This window comes from Python bivittatus, unplaced genomic scaffold (assembly GCF_059951505.1).
Source record: "Python bivittatus isolate LINGU-HERP-01145 unplaced genomic scaffold, Pbiv_v1 ctg000980_np1212, whole genome shotgun sequence".
NCBI classification, from domain to species: domain Eukaryota; kingdom Metazoa; phylum Chordata; class Lepidosauria; order Squamata; family Pythonidae; genus Python; species Python bivittatus.
Genome location: NW_028277125.1, coordinates 59919597 through 59940581, shown reverse-complemented (window position 1 = coordinate 59940581; position 20985 = coordinate 59919597). Strand labels below are relative to the sequence as shown.

Genomic DNA, 20985 nt, shown 5'->3' with positions numbered 1-20985 from the left:
TGTGTGGATGCACTGACTTAAAGATACAACACTTTAGGTGAACTAATATAAAAAGTTTTAAAATGTTGTAGTCCAAAATCCAGCAAGACCAACATACTACCCTAAATTGTATAAAATAAATATATATAAATGTGACAAATAAATAAATAAACAAATAAGAGATCTAAGTGGCAGACAACCCATCCAATATTGGCTCAAAGATAGACTGTCATCTTTCATCATCACTCCATACCAAATTCAGAGGGCCAGAAATGGAGTTAAAATTTGAGCCACTAAGTAACAAGCAGTAGCTATTTGTAGTTTCTGAGAAATTCTAAGATTTACATAAATACAAATATATTTTAAGCAAGTGAGAGAACCTACAGAATTACCCTCCCAACCCCCACCCCAATTCAACAAAATTCAATTGTAAAATAAAAAAAATAAAAATGCCATCTGGCTTCAGACAGTGCAGGTAGGCATGGCGGGCTTGAATTTTGAGCATGAGCAATTTTTTTTTTACTTGTAAGTCAGCCATTCTATCAAGTTAAGCATCAGTTAAAACATTCTGAAACAAACCTTGCCTGTCACTATTACATTAGGGAATGCTTTTGAGTCCTGGAAGCCAAGCACAGCAAGGACAGTCCATTCTTGTACAGTCAAGAATCCAATGGAAACAATGGTTTATTACCTTCCCTTCAATATCCTTACCATACCTACATTCTGGTTTTCCCATATAGTTTCTCAACTATTAGCTTTCGAAGCAATCAGACTCAAGTCCACCAATTTTTTTCAAAATCTTCCCACTTTTTCCACAAATACATTTTTCTGATTTTTTTTTTAAGCTTTTGGCTTATCAGGTTTTCGGAGTTGGGATTAATGGATTAGCACAAGCGGAAACTGCGTTCAGACGGGGCCATTGCCAGAAAGACAGCAACAAACTGGAAAACATCCTGAGAAGCACAACAGAAACAGCTAAGAACGCTGAAGGACCGAACTGAGAAGGAAGATTACAAAAAGCAAAATAGCTCAGCTAAGAGATAACTAGAAAGAAAGAACAAGAGAGCAGTCTTCAAATAGCTGACTGGTTGAAAAGATCAGAGAGTAAGAGCCATTCTTTCAGGAAGAATGTAATCTGGCAAAATTAGAGATAACTAGATTATTTAAAGAGTCCAATTAGACTTAGTACCAGGGGGGAAAAATGAATTAGATGTTAAGTTATAACAGTACTGAAAAAAGAACTCCTAGAGGCCATTTTTAGGAATAAGTCCTATGATGTGCTCTGGTAGCAGCCTGGGCTACCATTCCTGCTCTGACCCAGCTGACTCTGACCCAGACCAGTAGCTCCTTCACCCAGCCCTTGCAAGCTCTGGTGTCTGAAGACAGAACATCAAAGGACAGAGAGGTGTAGGAATGCCCAGCTACTGCAAGAATCTGGTGGACTTGGCAGGATTACTCAGGAGTAACTTGCTGAAGGAAGCCAGACCTGATCATGACCAGCTGCACTCAGGTGGGATCAGAGGTTTCTAGCAATTAGGGAGGCTGATCTGTAAACTGAAGCTACAATAATAGCAATCTGTGAAGGCCTCTGTGGATTCTTGTCTTAGAACTCCTAGCAGCCAAAAGCTTTCATAAGGATTTGACTTGGTTCCTTTTCCAACTCTTTATCTCTTTCTTTCTCTCTCTTGCTACTCCTTTGGATGCTGTCTGCCTCAAGAATCCCCCTATAAATGTATGAAACATGGACTGATCTTATGTGATGGAATGGTTCAATGAAGGTCATGCTCGGGGAGATAAGCATTTCCTTAGCCCCAACAGGAGCGTGGGAAGGTTAAGAAGATGAGACTGGCACCACCTTAAGGAATTCATGGTGTTTTGGCTGGCTGGCTTGGGAAGTGTAGATTCAGTCTGGAGAGATTTCTGTCTTTGAGGTGGAAGCTAATAAACGCAACAGAACTGTATCTGTACTGTCTCGTGGAGTTCTTTGGGCTGAACCTGACATCTTACAATTTCAAACACACCTTAAGATTTATTGCAACCTTAAACCTGGTGAGGCCAGGACAATGAGCTTCTCGACACTGTTGACAAACATTTAGGAATATGCCACAACTGGCATATGTAAACAACTATCAGCACAAATAGTTTTCTCAAATTACAATTTTGACCTTAACTAGGCAAAAGTTTTTTTCCTGTGAAACTCTATGGATGCAAAAGCTATACAGGTGAAACTCGAAAAATTAGAATATCGTGCAAATGTTCATTTATGTCAGGAAGGCAACTCAAAAGGTGAAACCAATATATGAGATAGACGCATTACATGCAAAGCGAGATATGTCAAGCCTTACTTTGGTATAATTGTGATGATTATGGCGTACAGCTTATGAAAACCCCAAATTCACAATCTCAGAAAATTAGAATATTACATGACATTAACAACACAAGGATTGGAAATAGAACAATATCGGACCTCTGCAAAGTATAAGCATGCATATGTACTCAGTACTTGGTTTGGGCCCCTTTTGCAGCAATGACTGCCCCAATGCGGCGTGGCATGGATGCTATCAGCCTGTGGCACTGCTGAGGTGTTATGGAAGACCAGGATGCTTCAATAGCGGCCTTCAGCTCCGCTGCATTGTTCGGTCTCATGTCCCTCATCTTTCTCTTGGCAATGCCCCATAGATTCTCTATGGGGTTCAGGTCAGGCAAGTTTGCTGGCCAATCAAGCACAGTAATCCCATGGTCATTGAACCATGTTTTGGTACTTTTGACAGTGTGGGCAGGTGCCAGGTCCTGCTGGAAAATGAAGTCAGCATCCCCATAAAGCTCGTCTGCGGAAGGAAGCATGAAGTGCTCCAAAATCTCCTGGTAGACGGCTGCGTTGACCCTGGACTTAATGAGGCACAGTGGACCAACACCAGCAGATGACATGGCTCCCCAAATCAACACAGACTGTGGAAACTTCACACTGGACTTCAAGCATCGTGCATTGTGTGCCTCTCCATTCTTCCTCCAGACTCTGGGTCCTTGGTTCCCAAATGAGATGCAAAAGTTGCTCTCATCAGAAAAGAGGACTTTGGGCCACTGGGCAACAAACCAGTTCTTTTTTTCTGTAGCCCAGGTAAGACGCTTCTGACGTTGTTTGTTGTTCAGGAGCGGCTTGACAAGAGGAATACGACATTTGAAGCCCATGTCCAGGATCTGTCTGTGTGTGGTGGCGCTTGATGCACTAACTCCAGCCTCAGTCCATTCCTTGTGAAAGTCCCCAACACGTTTGAATGGCCTTTTCCTGACCATCCTCTCCAGGCTGCGGTCATCCCTGCTGCTTGTGCACCTTTTTCTACCACACTTTTCCCTTCCACATAACCTTCTATTGATGTGCTTTGATACAGCACTTTGGGAACATCCAACTTCTTTTGGAATTACCTTTTGGGGCTTTCCCTCCTTATGGAGGGTGTCAATGATGGTTTTCTGCACAACTGTCAGGTCAGCAGTCTTTCCCATGCTTGTGATTCCTACTGAACCAGCCTGAGAGACCATTTAAAGGCTCAGGAACCCTTTGCAGGTGTTATGGATTCATTAGCTGATTAGAGTGGGACACTTTGAGCCTAGAATATTGAACCTTTTCACACTATTCTAATTTTCTGAGATTGTGAATTTGGGGTTTTCATAAGCTGTATGCCATAATCATCACAATTATACCGAAGTAAGGCTTGACATATCTCGCTTTGCATGTAATGCGTCTATCTCATATATTGGTTTCACCTTTTGAGTTGTCTTACTGACATAAATGAACATCTGCATGATATTCTAATTTTTCGAGTTTCACCTGTATATGAAAGAAGCAGGATACAAATATTACCAACATTTTGGTACTATGGAAGACTTTGAAAGATACCATGGACAGCCAGGAAAATCAACTGGATCCTAGAAGAAATTAACCCAGGAATCTCACTCAGAGCACTCATGACTAAGCACCAACTACTGTATTTTGGATGGAAATCTATTGTATTATGAGAAGTCCATAATGCTTAGAAAAGTTGAAGGAAAAAGAAGAAGAGAATGATCAGTGGCAAGATTGATGAGTTTGACTGTAACAGCAATGAAGTCTGAGACACTTAAAAGGCAAAGTGGAGATAGTCCATGCATGTGGTCACTAAGAATCAGCACTAACTTGATGGTACTTAATTAATCAACCCATCGGTTTTGAACTGATCTCCAATTTTGATATATATGAAGCAAGACCTAGACATATTGAATATTCAAGGTAAATACTTGTACTGAACTCCAGGATGTACTTTTTCATGATTAAATTTAGAGGCCGCCCAATTCCAAACAACTCTAGGCAGCTTACATTAAAATAAAAGACAATAAAAACAGAAAGAAAAATAATAAAGACATCTAAGTTTATTACTTCATAATAATTTAAATGAATTTATATACTACTGAATAACTTGCATGGGCAGGGACATCCTTCAAAATTTTCATTAAGTAAATTATGACTGCTTATTGGGGAAGAGGGATATAATTTTTAATAACTATCACTGGGCATTAATTTTACCTTTGACCACTGGCTGGAACAAGGAATTTTAGAATTCAGCTCCACTTTACACTCATTTTGAAAGCTACTATTCATAGCCCACTGAAATTGTCTCAACTGTTACAATCTTTGTTTGTTCAGGAATTGATTTTAATACTTGAACCAAGTATGTAATTCTGACAATTTTATTAAAAGTTTATGTTATGGGATAATCCCAGTTTAAAAATAAATGACAAATATATATTTTGGGATACAGCATATCATCTGTCCATATATTATTGCTGTGAGCTCACTCAGGTTTGATAAAGCAATTTTTAAAACTTTGATATAACTAAGTTTAATTTATATCACAATACTTCTTGGAAGTTTGTTTATTTATTTATACTTTAAAAAGATAAACTATCCTTCAAGTCACTTTGATTCCTAGTAACTTCATGGATACGTTCATGCAGTTCTCCTGCCAACAGCACAGTACAACTTACCAATGCTTTCTTCCAGGATATTTTCTGTCTACCCTACACTCCTAACATTTTGTTTTAACAATAGCTAAATTGTTAAATAGTTTTGACAAGACCCAGCCTTGCTTAGCTTCTAAACCCTGACAAAGTCAGCCATACCCTGTCACCTGCTTAGCATTTATTCTTTGGACTTTTTAGCCCTGCTGGTACAGCTACTTCTGAAATCCCACATGTTAGAGATTTTAGAAAAATACATTGTGGCTCCTAAACTAATAGACCATTTTTATAAAAAGTTGAAAGGATTTAATGAAATTGCTATTATTTACATTACCTTTGGAGCAACAAGTTTGAGTGTTCTGGTAAAAACATTATTTTAAGATGTGCAATTAATTATTACTGGTCTTTTAAGAAGTTATACAAAATGTCCTTGTGTACAGTATATACCACAGAGAATTCTAAAAATAATGTTTAATAAAAGTTGGTTAGAATTGTCCTGCTGAGATGTAATTCAGGAGTTGGATTAACTCACATATGGTTTAGGCTTTGTCTACTGTTGTATTTTGGGATGACATTTATAAAATTATGAACATAACTTTAGATCAAATGTTACATGTCAAAGATGTGTGTGTTTTTGACTATATCCACAATATTTAGATCTATTAAGGCATCAAGAATTGTGAACATTTCAAGCATGGGAGATGATCAAAGAATTATATGAACCTGGCATCTACACCTAATTTCAGCAGTGGGTTGGTGATACAGTATGTCTTGTTGTGTGTCCTGCTTCCTGGTATCCATGTCCTAAAATGCTGACATACCAGCAGCTTTACCACCATGCCAACCAGGAACACTGACAATTGAGTATGTGTATGTGCTTTACGGAGAGAAGAAATGTGTGTCAAAATTGGAACGGTAGGAGAACTGAACAATAGTTGACTCGTGTTTGGCTGACAATTTCTTTCTTTGTTCTTGGCTATTAGGACTGTGTAGTGCTTTAGAAATAATCAGAAAAGGTGTATCAGAGCAGTAAGGAGTGCAAACATAGTTCGTGTCTTCAACTTTTTAAATCAGCTGCATGGTTGCCCTTGCAAAGAATCAAAACAGCCTAGATCAATCCTAACTGAGTTTCTAAGTGGAATCAGAAGAACTGAGTGATGGAAATGCCCTTAGGAACAAAAATGTACTGCTTATAAGAAAGCAGAATAGGAAGCATCTGGAGTGTCATAATTCCAATGAACTCTCTGCATTGGGTGAATTCACATACCAAGTTAGGTCATGCTTGGTTTATTAAATTACTTTATTTTAAAAGTCTGTAGATCGCTTCTGATTTTTTTTAAAGTAGTTTTTAATCACTGTTTGCTGAACAAGCCACAATTAGCTGGGTTTATATAGCACATTAACACAGTACAATGTAGTAGCCAAGTCAATATGTATAAATGTATATGGTATACTTATATATATATGTAACTTATGTCATATGTATATGCAAATAAAAGCATGTGTTATAATGAACATGTCTCTCTGTCGCAAGACATGCACACATGTGCCCATAATCTTTTACAACTCCCATATCACAAATTATTGACACGTCTTATTAATAAATAAATTAATAACATTTGTTGAACTAAATTTGTTAATTATTTAAAATTAAGATGGACTGTCCTGAATTTGGGGGGAGGGGGGTAGGGTAATCATCAGGAGACATCTGAACCTGGATAAGGTACTTTGATTTTTTAATGCCTGTAGTGCCTGTATTCTAAAATAAATTAAAAAACGAAGCATGAAATACAAGGTCATAAGTTTTAAAAAGACAACACAGATTTCTGAAAGAAAAAGGAAAGTCATTCAAGCCACTGGATGGAATTATTATGGCTGGGGAATTCTGGGCATTGAAGTCCACACATCTTAAAGTTGTCAAGGTTGAGAAATACTGATCTACAGGTTGTCTAGAAGCCCATTAGAATTTCAGTAGATGTGAGAAACCAACTCTCCTATTTTTGCAGTCTGTTATGCATATGAATCTGTTCCAAATAATGCTCCAGGGCCAACTAGTGCTTTAGAAGCCTTTCTTCATGTTATTTATCTGCCTGTGTGAACAATTTAACATGGGAGAAATGAATTTATGCAGATTTTCTTTTCAAAGACAGAGAACAGCTGTTTTCTGCAAGTTCAAAGCTCAAAAGTTATACAGTTTTGTGCAAGTGGACTGCTTTCATGTTTCTTCCCCAATGAAATACCTTTCCCTCACATCCTCCGCTTGGGAATATTGGTAAAGTCATATCTGAGAATGTTCAGAAACCTTACCTGGTGAGGTTCAATGCCCATTTCTGTCAAGGCTGACTGGAAAAACATTTTGGCTGGCTTTCCCACCACCTCAGCTTGAATATCACAGGCATACTAGGCGATAGGACAAAAGTAACACTGTTAACTTTCAAAAAGAAAGTGTTTGATTTATACACATTACCCACCTGCCAGTAATTGACAGTTCAAATAAAGGTGACATGCTAAAAACACAGCTTCAGGTAGGGATACTATTTGTATAAATATAAAAAATAATCTCCAGGGCTTGATGGAATATTTCATATCCATTTTTAAAGATGCCCTCTTGAAGGTACAAGATGGTTCCACAGAAGTCCATAGGGAATTTATTAGGGGGGAAAGGTTGTGCTGTTCCTTCATATGGCCTAGTATGTTCCACAATCTTGATCTGAGCAGGAGGCCAGGAAAACAACTTTGGGAACAGGAAGAGCATTAATCAAAATTTAATGTTTCAAACTGGTGAATATTTTTATGTCAAATAAATATAAACCGTAATCAGACCTCACCTTACATCCAACTGGCTATTGTCTGTTAGGAGCATACATCCTGTTTTAATCTCTTATATGACCTGCTTGTGCCTTATTTGGGGTGGCTTATTTTAATGTATGCTAGGTCAAGGTTTATAACAAGTTCCTGCCAAACAGAACTGGGAAACTTGCAGCCCAGGTTTGAAAAGAGAACAGTCCCAGAATCATAGGAAGACCCACTCCTCTTGCTTCCTGGCCAGCTGAAAACAAGGGAACGAGTCGCTGGTTCCAGGCTGCCAGCCCAGCATTAGGTTTACTGTGAGGCAGAGGAGTGAAGATTCTGCCTCCCACTCCCTTGCTCCAAATTGCTGCTTTTCTGTTGTAAGAAACTGGCTGACTGTTTTAAACCACTGTGAGTTGTAACTTTCAGTGGTACAGAAAATAAATACATGCACGCATGCATGCATCTGCAAACAAGGTTGCTAAAAAGTGGTGACTTCAGCACTTTCCCTCGATTGCTGAGAGGGAAGGACTAAAAGGGAGGGTGGGGCAGGAGTGAGTGTGGTGGAGAAAAAGACAAACAGAAAGACCAAATTAAAACAAACACAAATGTAGCAAAAGTAAAATAATACAAAATAGCATATACAATTAGCAGCAATAAAAGATCAGCCCTATTAACTTAAGGGACCAATAAGATATTGCCAGATAACCAGTACGTAACTGGTTAATAGATACCAAGCGAATATACCTTGAAAAGAAATCTGTTATCCACTTGCTACAACTGAGAGGTTCAAATACCTTAAATAAATAAAGATCCACTTCACCATCTCTGTTGAATGGATCTTGCACTGAGCAGAGCTGGACTAGATGATTTCTAAAGTCACATCCAACTTTCATATTGTTGAGGAACCACATCTCATAGGCTGCCCAGCACACACACCTATGAGGAATGAGAGCTATAGCTCCAGATCCCCCATTCATGCCATATGTACACAAGCAGTCCAACCTGGTAGTAGGTTGGATATTCTGCTGTGCAGGATTTCATTGTAAACATCAGCCCTCTGAACTGTGCTTGGCTACACAGCGCCAACCAAGGAAGATGTATAAGAGCCTGTGAAATAATCTGCCAATGACTGGTCCTGGTCAAAAAAATGGCCATGTTTTGAGCTGGCTGGAAAATATTGGTTAAAAAAAACAAGATCATATCTTTCTTCTCTGGGTAAATCCTGCGTCATTCTATTTGGTGCAGTTGGGACCATCAGCTACTGTGCCCTACATCTATCTTCTTTATTCCAGGAAAGGTATATCTCTCTATGAATATCCCGTGCCTGGCAGTTGACCAGCAGATCCTGTCTTTTGGGATAAATCATTCCCAAATTAAAGCTACTCTTCGTATGTAAACCTGGAACATCACAAGAAAGATTACACATATGCCACTGGCCATGCTAGCTGGAAATTCTGCGAGATGAAACACATATGGAAGGCATCAGTTTGAAGAACAAAGGTACTGTAAAATTAGATACAGAAGGTAGTAAGGGGGCTGACATTTGCCCATACATTTTAGAACACCTCTGTTTTTAATGTACATGTATAAAGGAGTTCCCTACTTCTCAAATCTATTTTTTACTCTGTACCAATAACACAATTTATTATTTCTTTGATAATAAATGTGCTGTTTTCCAGGCAACTAGCTGAATCTTCAGGCCAGATGTAATCTTCAACATCCCTCATTGCTGGCACTGATCTAGCATAGCAACATCTAGAGGGCAATTGGTTCCCCGTCCCTGACTTATGGAGCGAAAGGGCCAAGTCAAGCACAAATGAGAGAACTTGGCTTTTTTCTAGAACTGACCACAGAGCACCAAGATAGACAGATAGACAGTCAGACAGTGTGATGTTACACTGTGTGTGTGTGTGTGTGTGTGTGTATGTACATATACATGCACACACAAGAAAACATAAGAACCACATCTGGAATTCCTAGCATAAACAACCATGAACTCATTTGTGACCACATGCCAATTAAGACAAACAGAGTTTTTGGCAGCTTTTGGCAGACATGGTGAATCTGGGTCACTTTTGTAGTTTGATCATTTGGGGGGGGGGTGTTATGCTTTTTATTACCTATGTTTTTGGTTCTATTGCTGTTTTATTGTCAAAAGAATGCTCTGATTCTTTTGAAGTAGTGGTATATAAATCTTTAAATAAAATAAATAAATACATTAGTGAAGCTTTTGCTAGAATAAGGTATGTCATCTACTAAAACAATAAAATACCTCCAGTGCCTTCATATATGCTCCAACATCAAGTTTTAGTCCATCCGTTTCTTTATAATAGCGTCTGAAATTGAAAATATGCAGATTTAAAATGCAGTATTTCAAACATTTGATCTATTTATAATTTAGTTTGGTTATTCTAAACCTTTCATACACCATTCTGCATTTATTCTCTGCCCCCAAAAGCAATAGAATTGGCAATATATACACAGATTTAAATAGAATATAAACAGAAATCTTAACAGATAAATATGACAAAATGCTGCAGAGAATAAATACACAAACATGTACCCAAAGCAACAAATTATCCTGTTGGAAGCGATAAGGTATCATACAGGTAGTCCTCGTTTAACATTGCTAATTGGGACAGGAAACTCCATTAAGCGATGCGGTTGTAAGTCAAAAAACCACATGACCATGCTGCTTAGCGACAGCTGTCTGGCAGTCCCAGTTGCTGTCATTAAGTGATGACTGGACAGGTCGTTAAGTAAGGACCTCACGTGACTGCAACTTCCAACTGGCTTCCCCATTGACTTTGATTGTGGGAAGCCAGCAGGGAAGGTTGCAAATCATAATCACGAGACTGTGGGATGCTGCGATGGTTGTAAGTACGAGATCTGGTTGTAGCGACCACTTGTTCAGTGCCATCGCAACTTTGAACTGTCACTGAATGAGTGATCATTAAATGAGGACCACCTGTACTAACATTTTATCACTTTCAAGGTAAGATAAAGAAGGTGCAAAAAGCATGTGTTAGGCTTGTAGGTACATATCTGCAAAATCCACTGATAAAGACTTTGGCACAATATTCTAAGAACTGGACAGTGTAACAAAACATTTTATATCGTTCTATAAAATTCCATGCATTGTTATGCCTAGTTTCATCCACACATAAAGTGAAGAAAGATAGACCAGTTCTCTATTGTCTTAGTTCCTCTATGCACAGCAAGAATATAGTTTTATACCTTGTTCTACAACAACTGGATCTGAAATATGTCATATGCTAAAGAGCACCTGGCTGTCCTTTTCTGGGCTCAGAAGGTAAGCAGGGTCAAGCCCAGTTTATACATGGAATTCCAAGGCTGTAGGCTAGTTTGGGAAGCCAAAAAAAAAATCTCAGAAGTCAGTGGCAAATCACTTTTGTACTGTTGCCACAAAAACTGCCTGAATGAGTTCCAGCAGCAAAGAGGTGGTCCAGGTAAGTGGCAGCACTTAGCTGACCTTGGCGATCTCAAAAATTATAGGTTCAGACATGATTAGTTCATGGATGGAAGACCATAAAGAGCAAAACAGGACTATAAGCTAGATTGTGAAGTAAAAAAATCCTGGAATAAGGCAATGGCAAACTACTTCCATACTGTTGCCAAGAAAAATACATGATTACGTGAAATAACCAAGAGTCAAGACTTAGGGCAGATCTACTTCTTATGGTTAGCCACAAATCACCACCAGGCTTCTCCCCACTGGTTTGCTCAACTTACAAAAGATTATTATATTGTGTCCCTGCTGCTAACCAAACAAACAAACCATAGTTAATTTTATCTGATTAGTGAGGGTAGAACATGTGGGTAAACAACAAGAGAACTCTAAAATAACCAGGTTTCTACTAGCAATCTGTATGATGCAGCACTGTTTAGCCAGCTGACTAAATAGAGCATGTTCACAATTAATCATAAACCATGGTTACAGGATTACTCTGTTGTCCAAATGCAGACAATATATATTGTATAGATCAGTTGACTTACCTTGTATATGCTGTTCATAAATATAAGTGCCAATCAACTGACAAGGTTGTTAAATTTCATGGATTATTCATTACCTTAACTGCGATTAGCTATCACTCTTTCACTGTGATCTATTAATATAAAATTTCATTTTACCAAAATCTTATTAGAGGTTTTTGCTTTTGAATTATTAAGAAAAAAATGAGATAACAAAAGCTATCACTTATTATGGATGAAAGGCCAGCTTTATTTTTTAAAAAAATATATTTTTACAGTAATCTATGAGCAATAGATTAAACATAAAAATAAACCACCGTGCCCTTCAATTCAAATGCTCCTTAATGATTAAAATTAATGGTAATATTATTCATTTAGTTGGTTAAGTTACCACTTCATGTAGGCAGATATAGCTAACATTATTTTTTCCTGCATCACAAATTAAAATGGACTGGGGATTATTTTTTCCTGATCATAGATCTCTGTTATCTTATCCAACTGACCCCTATGACACTTATATTTTTATAATAGATGGGTGCATACTCCAGAGAGATAGCAATTGTTCCAAATTCCCTGCTATGCATTCTTAGCAATACTATTTTTTCTTGTTATAAATGGCTTTGATCATAATACATATCACTGACAGAATCAAACAGGCAATGCAGAAATGGTCTTGGATTTGCTACCTAAGCTGGCAGACCCTTTCTAACCCCAATTTCTTTGGAAATGCTAAGGGAGAACTTATTCCAAATAACTGTGCTTAGCAAAGAAGCTTAACAACTGACTTTCTTCAGCAAATGTTCAAAATATGATTCAGTATATATCTTTCTTTTTTTTTTTTAGAACAATAACAATAGAGGGCCATATAATTCAAGTATTTTTCTTTTAAGTTCCTAAACAAATAGACAAGGAACAAAAACATATAGGATGAGCAGTCAGATAAGATTTTATGCTATATCCTTCTGCCATTTTCGATTATTCAGCACAGCCTCTCTTTAAAATGACCACTTGACCTTTGCTAGAACAGCCATTAACCTTCTATAGTCTAGCGTAAACAGCTTAATTTTCTGACAGTGGCATGACAGAGGAAATTACAAAGCCAATTCCCACTCTCAACCCAAAACAGATGCTAAATGTAAATCACTCCATTTTCACAAGGACAGCATTCTGCTTCAGTCACTCTAATGCTCTAGCTTTCAAGAACATACACTAAAACTTTACCAGAAAGAAATCTGCTTTTTTTTTCTTGAAGCAAGTTAAAGAAATAAACACTGTTCACACTGCTGTACTTTACATAATGCTAATGAAATAACTCATGAGAAAAACTGCATGCCACAAATGCTGTTGGGAGGGCATCAGTATGAAGGCAAAATTCACATAATCATCACTCACAACTGAAAGATTAGATCAAAGTTGTTGTGGTTATAAGATCTTATAAGGGTAACTAAAGCTGAGCACCCATTACAAAAGGTATTACACTTAATATGCTTGCCACAGTTAACTCAAACATGGTAGTTTTTCCTTCAAAGGAAGCTAAAAATAATTGATCTCTACTTTCTTCTAGTGAGCGATCTTATATCTCTGTTTGGAGCAATTACTCAGAAGCAGAAGTTCTGAACTATGGTATAGCTAACAGAAATAAAATAAAGCGGCCATACTTCAAATAATAATGTGAATTTAAGAACATAACTCATAAGAACATCAGAGAGATTTAACATACTGTATATCTTACTCAGAAGTAAGTCCTATCAAGTTTGAGAGTGTTTGTAAATGATTATCTTAATTTGTTTGTAAATGATTATCTTCCTTTCACTGAGGATGCTTTCAACAGAATTCCTTAATTAGGATTTCTAATGACTGTTTATCAAAACAACATTTGTGCTCTAAACATCTGAATATTTTTCTAATAAAAAGTAGAATGCTTCCAAAATATGTTTCTGTATACTCTTACAGATTTGATAAGGATTTCTGAAGCATTCATGACTTCTCCATTCCTTGGACTACAATGGCATTCCCTTGCTTGAATCTCAGAGACAGTTTAGTAACTGTTATCAATCATTTTCCTACTTAAAAATATGTAAGCTTGATCCCTGTAATGACATATGCATTTATGGATAGTGAAAGCCAACTTTACAGTTACTTACTAGCCCTTTTTCATCTAATACATTTGTTGGAAGAAAAAGTTATCTTACCAAGTCCGTTTCTGAGCCGGGAGTAAAGACACTGACAAATTGCATGAAGTTAGGAGATTTATTCTTCACCCAAGTGCAGAAGCAATGACAGCAAGCAGTTAGGTGGACGGCCGCACTGGACCCCCGCCATACAGCATATTATATACCTTTCGTTACATTCAGACCTACATTAAGATGTCATGACCCTCTGATCCAATCAAAGCCAGTTACCTTGATCCATACTCCTCCCTTTACCCAGGACCCCTTTCTCTGGTCCTGATTAAGATTCTCCCTTCTTGTATGTAAACGAATTTCTATCACCTTGATTGTTTACAGCCATATGTAAAGCATCCTTTATCACTCTGCTTGTTCACCGGGCACTGTCCTGATCTACATCCCTAAGAAACAAGGTCAGGACCACTTATCTCTCTTTGGGAAGGGTCATCTGAACAGGAAAGAACTATCAAGTCAAGATAGTTTATCTGCTCACATGAAGTGTCTTCTTTCCAGTCTGGAAGAAACAAACCATGAGAGCAATTATCACATCCTTGAGATATTGAGAAGTGTTGAAGGTCACACCCTTAAGAATGCAACCTTTTGATAATTTAAATAAGGTCAATTACTGTGAGGTCAACCATACATACAGGAAAGGGAATATTGGCATATTGCTGGGCCTGCTTTTACTTCATGTTACACAAGCAGGTAAAGGCAAGTGTTTAAAACATCTAAATGTCCAAATATCCAAAATGTCTACAAATATCTAAAATGTCTATATCTATATCTATATCTATATCTATCTATATATCTATATCTATCTATATATCTATATCTATCTATATCTATCTATATCTATCTATCTATCTATCTATCTATCTATCTATCTATCTATCTATCTATCTATCTATCTATCTATCTATCTATCTATCTATCTATCTATCTCTATCTCTATCTATCTATCTATCTATCTATCTATCTATCTATCTATCTATATAAAATGCCTATATGTCCCAACCTTCTAACAATCCCCCCTCTGTGCATGGGAAGAATATTCCCATAGCACACTAATTAATGATAGCGTGGCCTACTAATAGAAAAAAATTGTGAGTATAAAATACGAGTTCTCAGATACAAAATGACAATTAGTATAAACAGAAGGGCTGTTAAAAAAAACAAAATGACAATTGGGTGCAAGGCAAGGTGCAAGACATTGGAGAATGTGGGACTCCAGCCGGAGAAAACATCCCACCAATGATGAGTAGTCAAAACATCTATTTCCTGTACAACACGTATCAATTCAGCTCCTTCGTGATGTAGTTTCAATACAAGACCTTTATCAGATTGTTTCAAAGCCTGCAATTTCCGTTGCACAAAATCACTTTCCCAAGCGAGTTGAGCTAGGGTGGATACATCAAAGCCAAGGGGCAATGAAAATTCCAGTCAGGGGCCTCCCATCCCAGTGTTCTAGAAGAATAGTGGACTACAGTATGATGTCCCTCAGAGGAGGTCACATATGAAACATTACAACGGCACTGTCGCACAGGAGGATGAGACACCGTACCATCCTCCCAGCGAATAGCCGTGAGAGAGACCACACAAACACACCCTCTGCCATTATCGATGATGCGGGGGGCATCACTAGCCAACTGGGTCCAAACACAGGTGGCAGTGCTGAAATTATAGGCACAAGGTTCAAAAGGAGTGGTATATGCAGGACAAAGCCATTTGTAAAAACCCCATTGGTCACATCGAGCCGTCATGAGAAAAGAGTTTGGAGAAGTCCAGGTAGTAGTGAAAGAAACGGCGGGTATGGAAATAGCCAGAAAATCTTGATTGAAGCCTCCAAGTATGGAAATCCACAGTACTACAAGCCAAGACATTCCTTCAAGCCCCACATCTCCGAATCTGGATCCCGAACAAGTCGGATGGGCGGCACTGGTGGTGGAGGTGAAGGGCTGTGATCTCGAACCGCTGGTTTGACATGAGTCCAATGGAGCCAGGTGTTTCGTTCCGCTACCCGGACAGCTGTTTGCGTTGTCAGAAGAACCTAGTACGGACCATCCCACTTCGGTTGCAGTGGCGTCTTCCTGGAAAAGGAATGAATCCACACCCAATCGCCTGTTTCAAAGGGATGAAGGGTTTCCTCCAATGGCAGAGTCTGGAGAAGGGCACTCTGTGTCCACAAAGACCGGAGAAACCTACACATAGAAATGAGATAGGAAAACAACGTAGAGTCCCCCCTCTCTAGATGAAGAGAGCGGGGATCCAAACCCTTTGAGACATCTGGTGGTCTGCCAAAAAGCAATTCAAAGGGAGACAATCCCACATCTTTGTGAGGTCGCATTCACAAATGAAACAAAGCAATAGGCAGTACCTGGGGCCACTCTGAATGCGTTTCCTGACACAGTTTACCTAACAATGATTTGAGTTCCCTGTTAGCCTGTTCCACCCTCCCCCTCCCGAAGACTGGGGATGGTAAGGGACATGTAGGTTCGGTGTGATGCCTAAAGCTTGCAAGATATGGGTGATCACGTGTGCTGCAAAGTGCTGGCTACGATCCATATCCAAGATGGGAAGAATCCCAGAGCGAGGTACCACATCTTTCAAGAGATATCTTGCGGTTTCGAGTGCAATTGCATGCCGACAGGGGAAGGCTTCAACCCAGTGTGTAAGCTGATCTCTGCAAACAAGAACATATCCAAAACCATTCACTTTTGGTAACTGGATGTAGTCCAGTTGTAAATTCTCAAAGGGTCTCTGAGCCCAGGGCCTGCCTCCTTTGTGTATCCTCTGTCTGGAAGAGGCATTGTTAGCTTGACACGTGAGACATGCCCGTGCCACCTTTTCGGCCTCCATGTAGACCCCTGGGGCATACCATATCCTTCTGACAGTGTCCACAATGGCCTGAGTCCCACAATGGCCCTTTGAGTGGACCTGTTGGCAAAGGAGACATAGTAGTCGTCTGGGGGCTATGGGTCTGCCATCTAGCACCCTCCAAAATCCATCAGAAAAAGTTGCTTCATACTTTGCCTGCCACTGTTCCACCTCCCCCCTCTCAATGAAATCATCATATGGAATAGATGACTGAAGGTGAAACTCTGCCGCTGCAATGGAGAGAGGAAGAGGCTGCAGGGTGGCCCATTTAGCTGCAGCATCCGCAAAAGCATTTCCCTTAGTGACCAGGGAGTTGTCTCGTTGATGCGCTGGGCAGTGCACCACAGCGAGGGCTTTAGGGAGCATAACGGCTTCCAAGAGCGAAGCCACCAAAGCAGCATGAGCAATGGGGGAGCCAGAAGAAGGAAGCCCCGCTGTTTCCATAGGGCCCCGGTGGCATGACATACTCCAAATGCGTATTTCGAATCCATATAAATGGTGACACGAAGGGTGCGGGCAACCCGGCAAGCCTCGGTAAGGGCAATAAGTTCTGCAGCCTGGGCACTATGGGAGGGAGAAAGCGGAGAGGCCCAGATAATGTCATACAATGAAACCACTGCTGCTCCAGAGACACGGATGCCCTCGTGGAGGAAGAAGGAACCGTCAGTGAAATATTCACAGTCAGGGTTCGTGAGGGGCTGGTCAGTGAGGTCAGACCGGGGGTTTTCAGCATCCTGGATGATCTGAAGGCAGTCATGGAGGGGCGAAGAAGCATCAGATTCAGGTAGCAGTGTAGCGGGGTTTAGCATAGAACACCTTTCAAAAGAAATATGGTTAGAGGTAAAAGGTTCAGCCCCATATTGAGCAAGGCACTGATGAGCAAAAGCCTGAGTTTGACCCATTAGGAGTGCATTTGATAGTGGCCCCAAGTTTACAGAGTAAATCGCGACCAAAAAGGGAAACAGGAGATTCAGAACAAATGGTAAAAGCATGTTCAATAGTAAGGGGACCCACTTCAACCTTTAAGGGATCGGTAACGTTTACAGGGATAACCCTACCCCCAACCCCAACAATATGGTCAGAAACACCAGAAAGAACAGAGGAAGAAGGAGGGTGGGTTACTAGGGATGCTGTGGCCCCGGTATCAACCAAGCAGTGATACTGTTGGCCATCCACAGTCAGAGACAGAAAGGGTTCCCCCCCACGTCCAGACCGCAGAGGTAAGGCGAGTGCACTCAAGGGCTTCAGTTCTTGGGCGTCCCCAAGATCCTGTCATTGCGTAGAAAATCCAGGCTGTGCCGGAGAATCTGTGGAAGGAAGAACGGGATATGAGCGAGGCCAGGAAGGAAGGGGAGGAGGTGGAGCCGGAGTGTGGGAACAAGGAAGCGGTATGGGTTGTTGCTGGGGAAGAAAAGGGTTCTCGCTTCTCCCTCGCCGTTCCTCCATTTGCCTGGCATCCACCTGGCGGGTCCTGCATTCACGGGAGAAATGCCCCTCTCTCTGGCAATAGTAGCAGAGGGGGCGGTTCTGTGGAAACCCAGACCTGGGTCTCACGTGTTGTGGTTGGCTGCAACGATCCATTTGGAAAGCAGCAAACATTTTTAGGTCTTCACGGCGCTCAGCACGGCGCCGTTTATCTTTCTCCTCCTCTTCTTTTCGCTTACGGTGATCAAAAACAAAATTGGCAATGCGACGGAGCTCAGCAACTTCTAAACCTTGCCAGTTAGAGATGATGGTTTGGAAATGGTTCTTAATATCAGCAGCCGCTTGCTCCACAAAGGCAGAGCGGAGAAGCCTATTGTCTTTGTCATTTTCAATATCCAAATGGGCGTAAGTGACCCCTGCCTCAGATAAACGGACCCAGAAAGCGTCTGGGGTTTCATCAGGTCTCTGAATTGTGTTATTAAATTCAGACCATTTCAAAGGCTTTTTTCCCATTTCCCGAAGGGCTTCAATGAGATTTTCCTTAGCCCTGTTATACTCAGTCCAATGGTTGACATTGTTATAGTCCCATCCAGGCTCATGAATTTCAAGACCTCATCCCTGGTTAATAACATATTAAGGAGCTCCATCATATCTGCCCATGGAGGGTTATGACTGCCTCTAAGCGTCTTATGACAGCCAATGGGTCTTTTCGGAAGGAAGGAGTATCAGAGCGCCAAACTGCCAAGTCCGCTGGTGAAAAGGGAGTATGATGTCTCAGAAATACTATATTCCCAGCTGTAGCCGGTTGCCCATCTGTGGCAGGTGTGGGAGGTAGAGGTACCGGGTTTAATAACAGAGGTGCCATTAACAGAGGTGCCATTATTTTGCCGGAAGGCAAAGTACCTTCATGCCCTTGTTCCAAACAAGTGGAGTCGGGACCGCTGGCAAGAGGGGGTAAATCGGCAAGTTCATTCCAACAGTGCCAATAAGACAAGTGCTCTGGACAATTCCGTTTCAATTGGAGCTCAAGAAGCTTCAGTTTCTCACAGTGGAATGTACCCATGGGAGGCCAAATTGCATTACCACTTGTGTCTAGATACTGAGTCCATTCAATACATAGTTCACGTGCACGTCTTTTCCTCATTCCTGGCTGGGTGGGCAAAATCCCCTTATCCCAAGCCTGTAGCAACCTCCCCAAAGGGGAAGATGGGGGTACTGTCGACTGAGTATTCCCCATACCCTCTCGTGTCCCTAAGCTTGGCACCGGTGCCCGTCGGATTTGGGGTGTGTCTAAACACCCAGAGACTCCCTATTAGAATACCGACCCTCTGCGCGCTTCCAAACTTCCTGATCACTTATCAATTTTGCAATTTCTAGCACACAAGCGGTAATCGCCCAGTTATAGTATCAACCACTCATTCAAGCACAATCGTAGCCTCAGCTACTTATGCAAGCACAACCTGCCCGGGCACGTGGATCGCCCTGGTCCCACTTGCTATCCGGGTTGCTCTGGTCATCACCCAACAAGAGCTAGCAGAGGCCCGGGGGCGTCTTGAACCAGTTTGACACACAGCCTTGGTCTGCAGTCGGGTTTTATAAAAGGAATCAAACACACATCCCCAGGTTCAGCTCATGGTCACTCACTCACACACTCACAGCCTGTTGAGGCACGCGGATCTTGTCAGCCCCCCTTGCTTTCTACTTGGGTTTTCCAGATAGGTGCAGCTGGAGCAGACAGACACACAGCCCTGGTCAACAGCGGGGAAATAATTGGGGAAACACACAAATCTCTCACAACCAAACACTGGGGCACAACAAATTACACACAAACGCTGGGCTAATAAAAAGAAAAATGTTTTGGTACTCACCCACTGTGACGTTGTCCTAAATTCATGCAATCGGTTGGCACAAAACCAAAGTTCCCTTTACTACCTTCAGGGCAATCCCGTAGGAAAACCACAAACCCTCTGGGCAAATGGCCCGGTGCCGGCAGGGCGTGTTATCCTCCCAGGACCCAGCCCATTAGGTTAGCCCAGTCCCATCTGGGTCGCCAAATGTTGGAAGAAAAAGTTATCTTACCAAGTCTGTTTCTGGGCCGGGAGTAAAGACACTGACAAATTGCATGAAGTTAGGAGATTTATTCTTCACCCAAGTACAGAAGCAATGACAGCAAGCAGTTAGGTGGGCGGCCGCACTGGACCCCCGCCATACAGCATATTATATACCTTTCGTTACATTCAGACCTACATTAAGATGTCATGACCCTCTGATCCAATCAAAGCCAGTTACCTTGATCCATACTCCTCCCTTTACCCAGGACCCCTTTCTCTGGTCCTGATTAAGATTCTCCCTTCTTGTATGTAAACGAATTTCTATCACCTTGATTGTTTACAGCCATATGTAAAGCATCCTTTATCACTCTGCTTGTTCACCGGGCACTGTCCTGATCTACATCCCTAAGAAACAAGGTCAGGACCGCTTATCTCTCTTTGGGAAGGGTCATCTGAACAGGAAAGAACTATCAAGTCAAGATAGTTTATCTGCTCCCATGAAGTGTCTTCTTTGCAGTCAGGAAGAAACAAACCATGAGAGCAATTATCACATCCTTGAGATATTGAGAAGTGTTGAAGGTCACACCCTTAAGAATGCAACCTTTTGATAATTTAAATAAGGTCAATTATTGTGAGGTCAACCATACATACAGGAAAGGGAATATTGGCATATTGCTGGGCCTGCTTTTACTTCATGTTACACAAGCAGG

The 20985-nt window shown here is 40.7% G+C and overlaps 1 protein-coding gene across 2 annotated transcripts in view; it reads right to left on the bottom strand.

Moving 5' to 3' along the window:
- LHPP (phospholysine phosphohistidine inorganic pyrophosphate phosphatase) overlaps positions 1 to 20985 on the bottom strand; it is a 146831-nt gene that overhangs the window by 102215 nt on the left and 23631 nt on the right. For both annotated transcript variants that reach the window (XM_088131760.1, XM_088131761.1), the window contains exons 4-5: positions 10037 to 10100; positions 7279 to 7371 (exon numbers count right to left, since the gene is read on the bottom strand). In XM_088131760.1, the coding sequence (XP_087987886.1) occupies positions 7279 to 7371; positions 10037 to 10100 (157 nt within the window). The remainder of the gene's footprint in view (positions 1 to 7278; positions 7372 to 10036; positions 10101 to 20985) is intronic.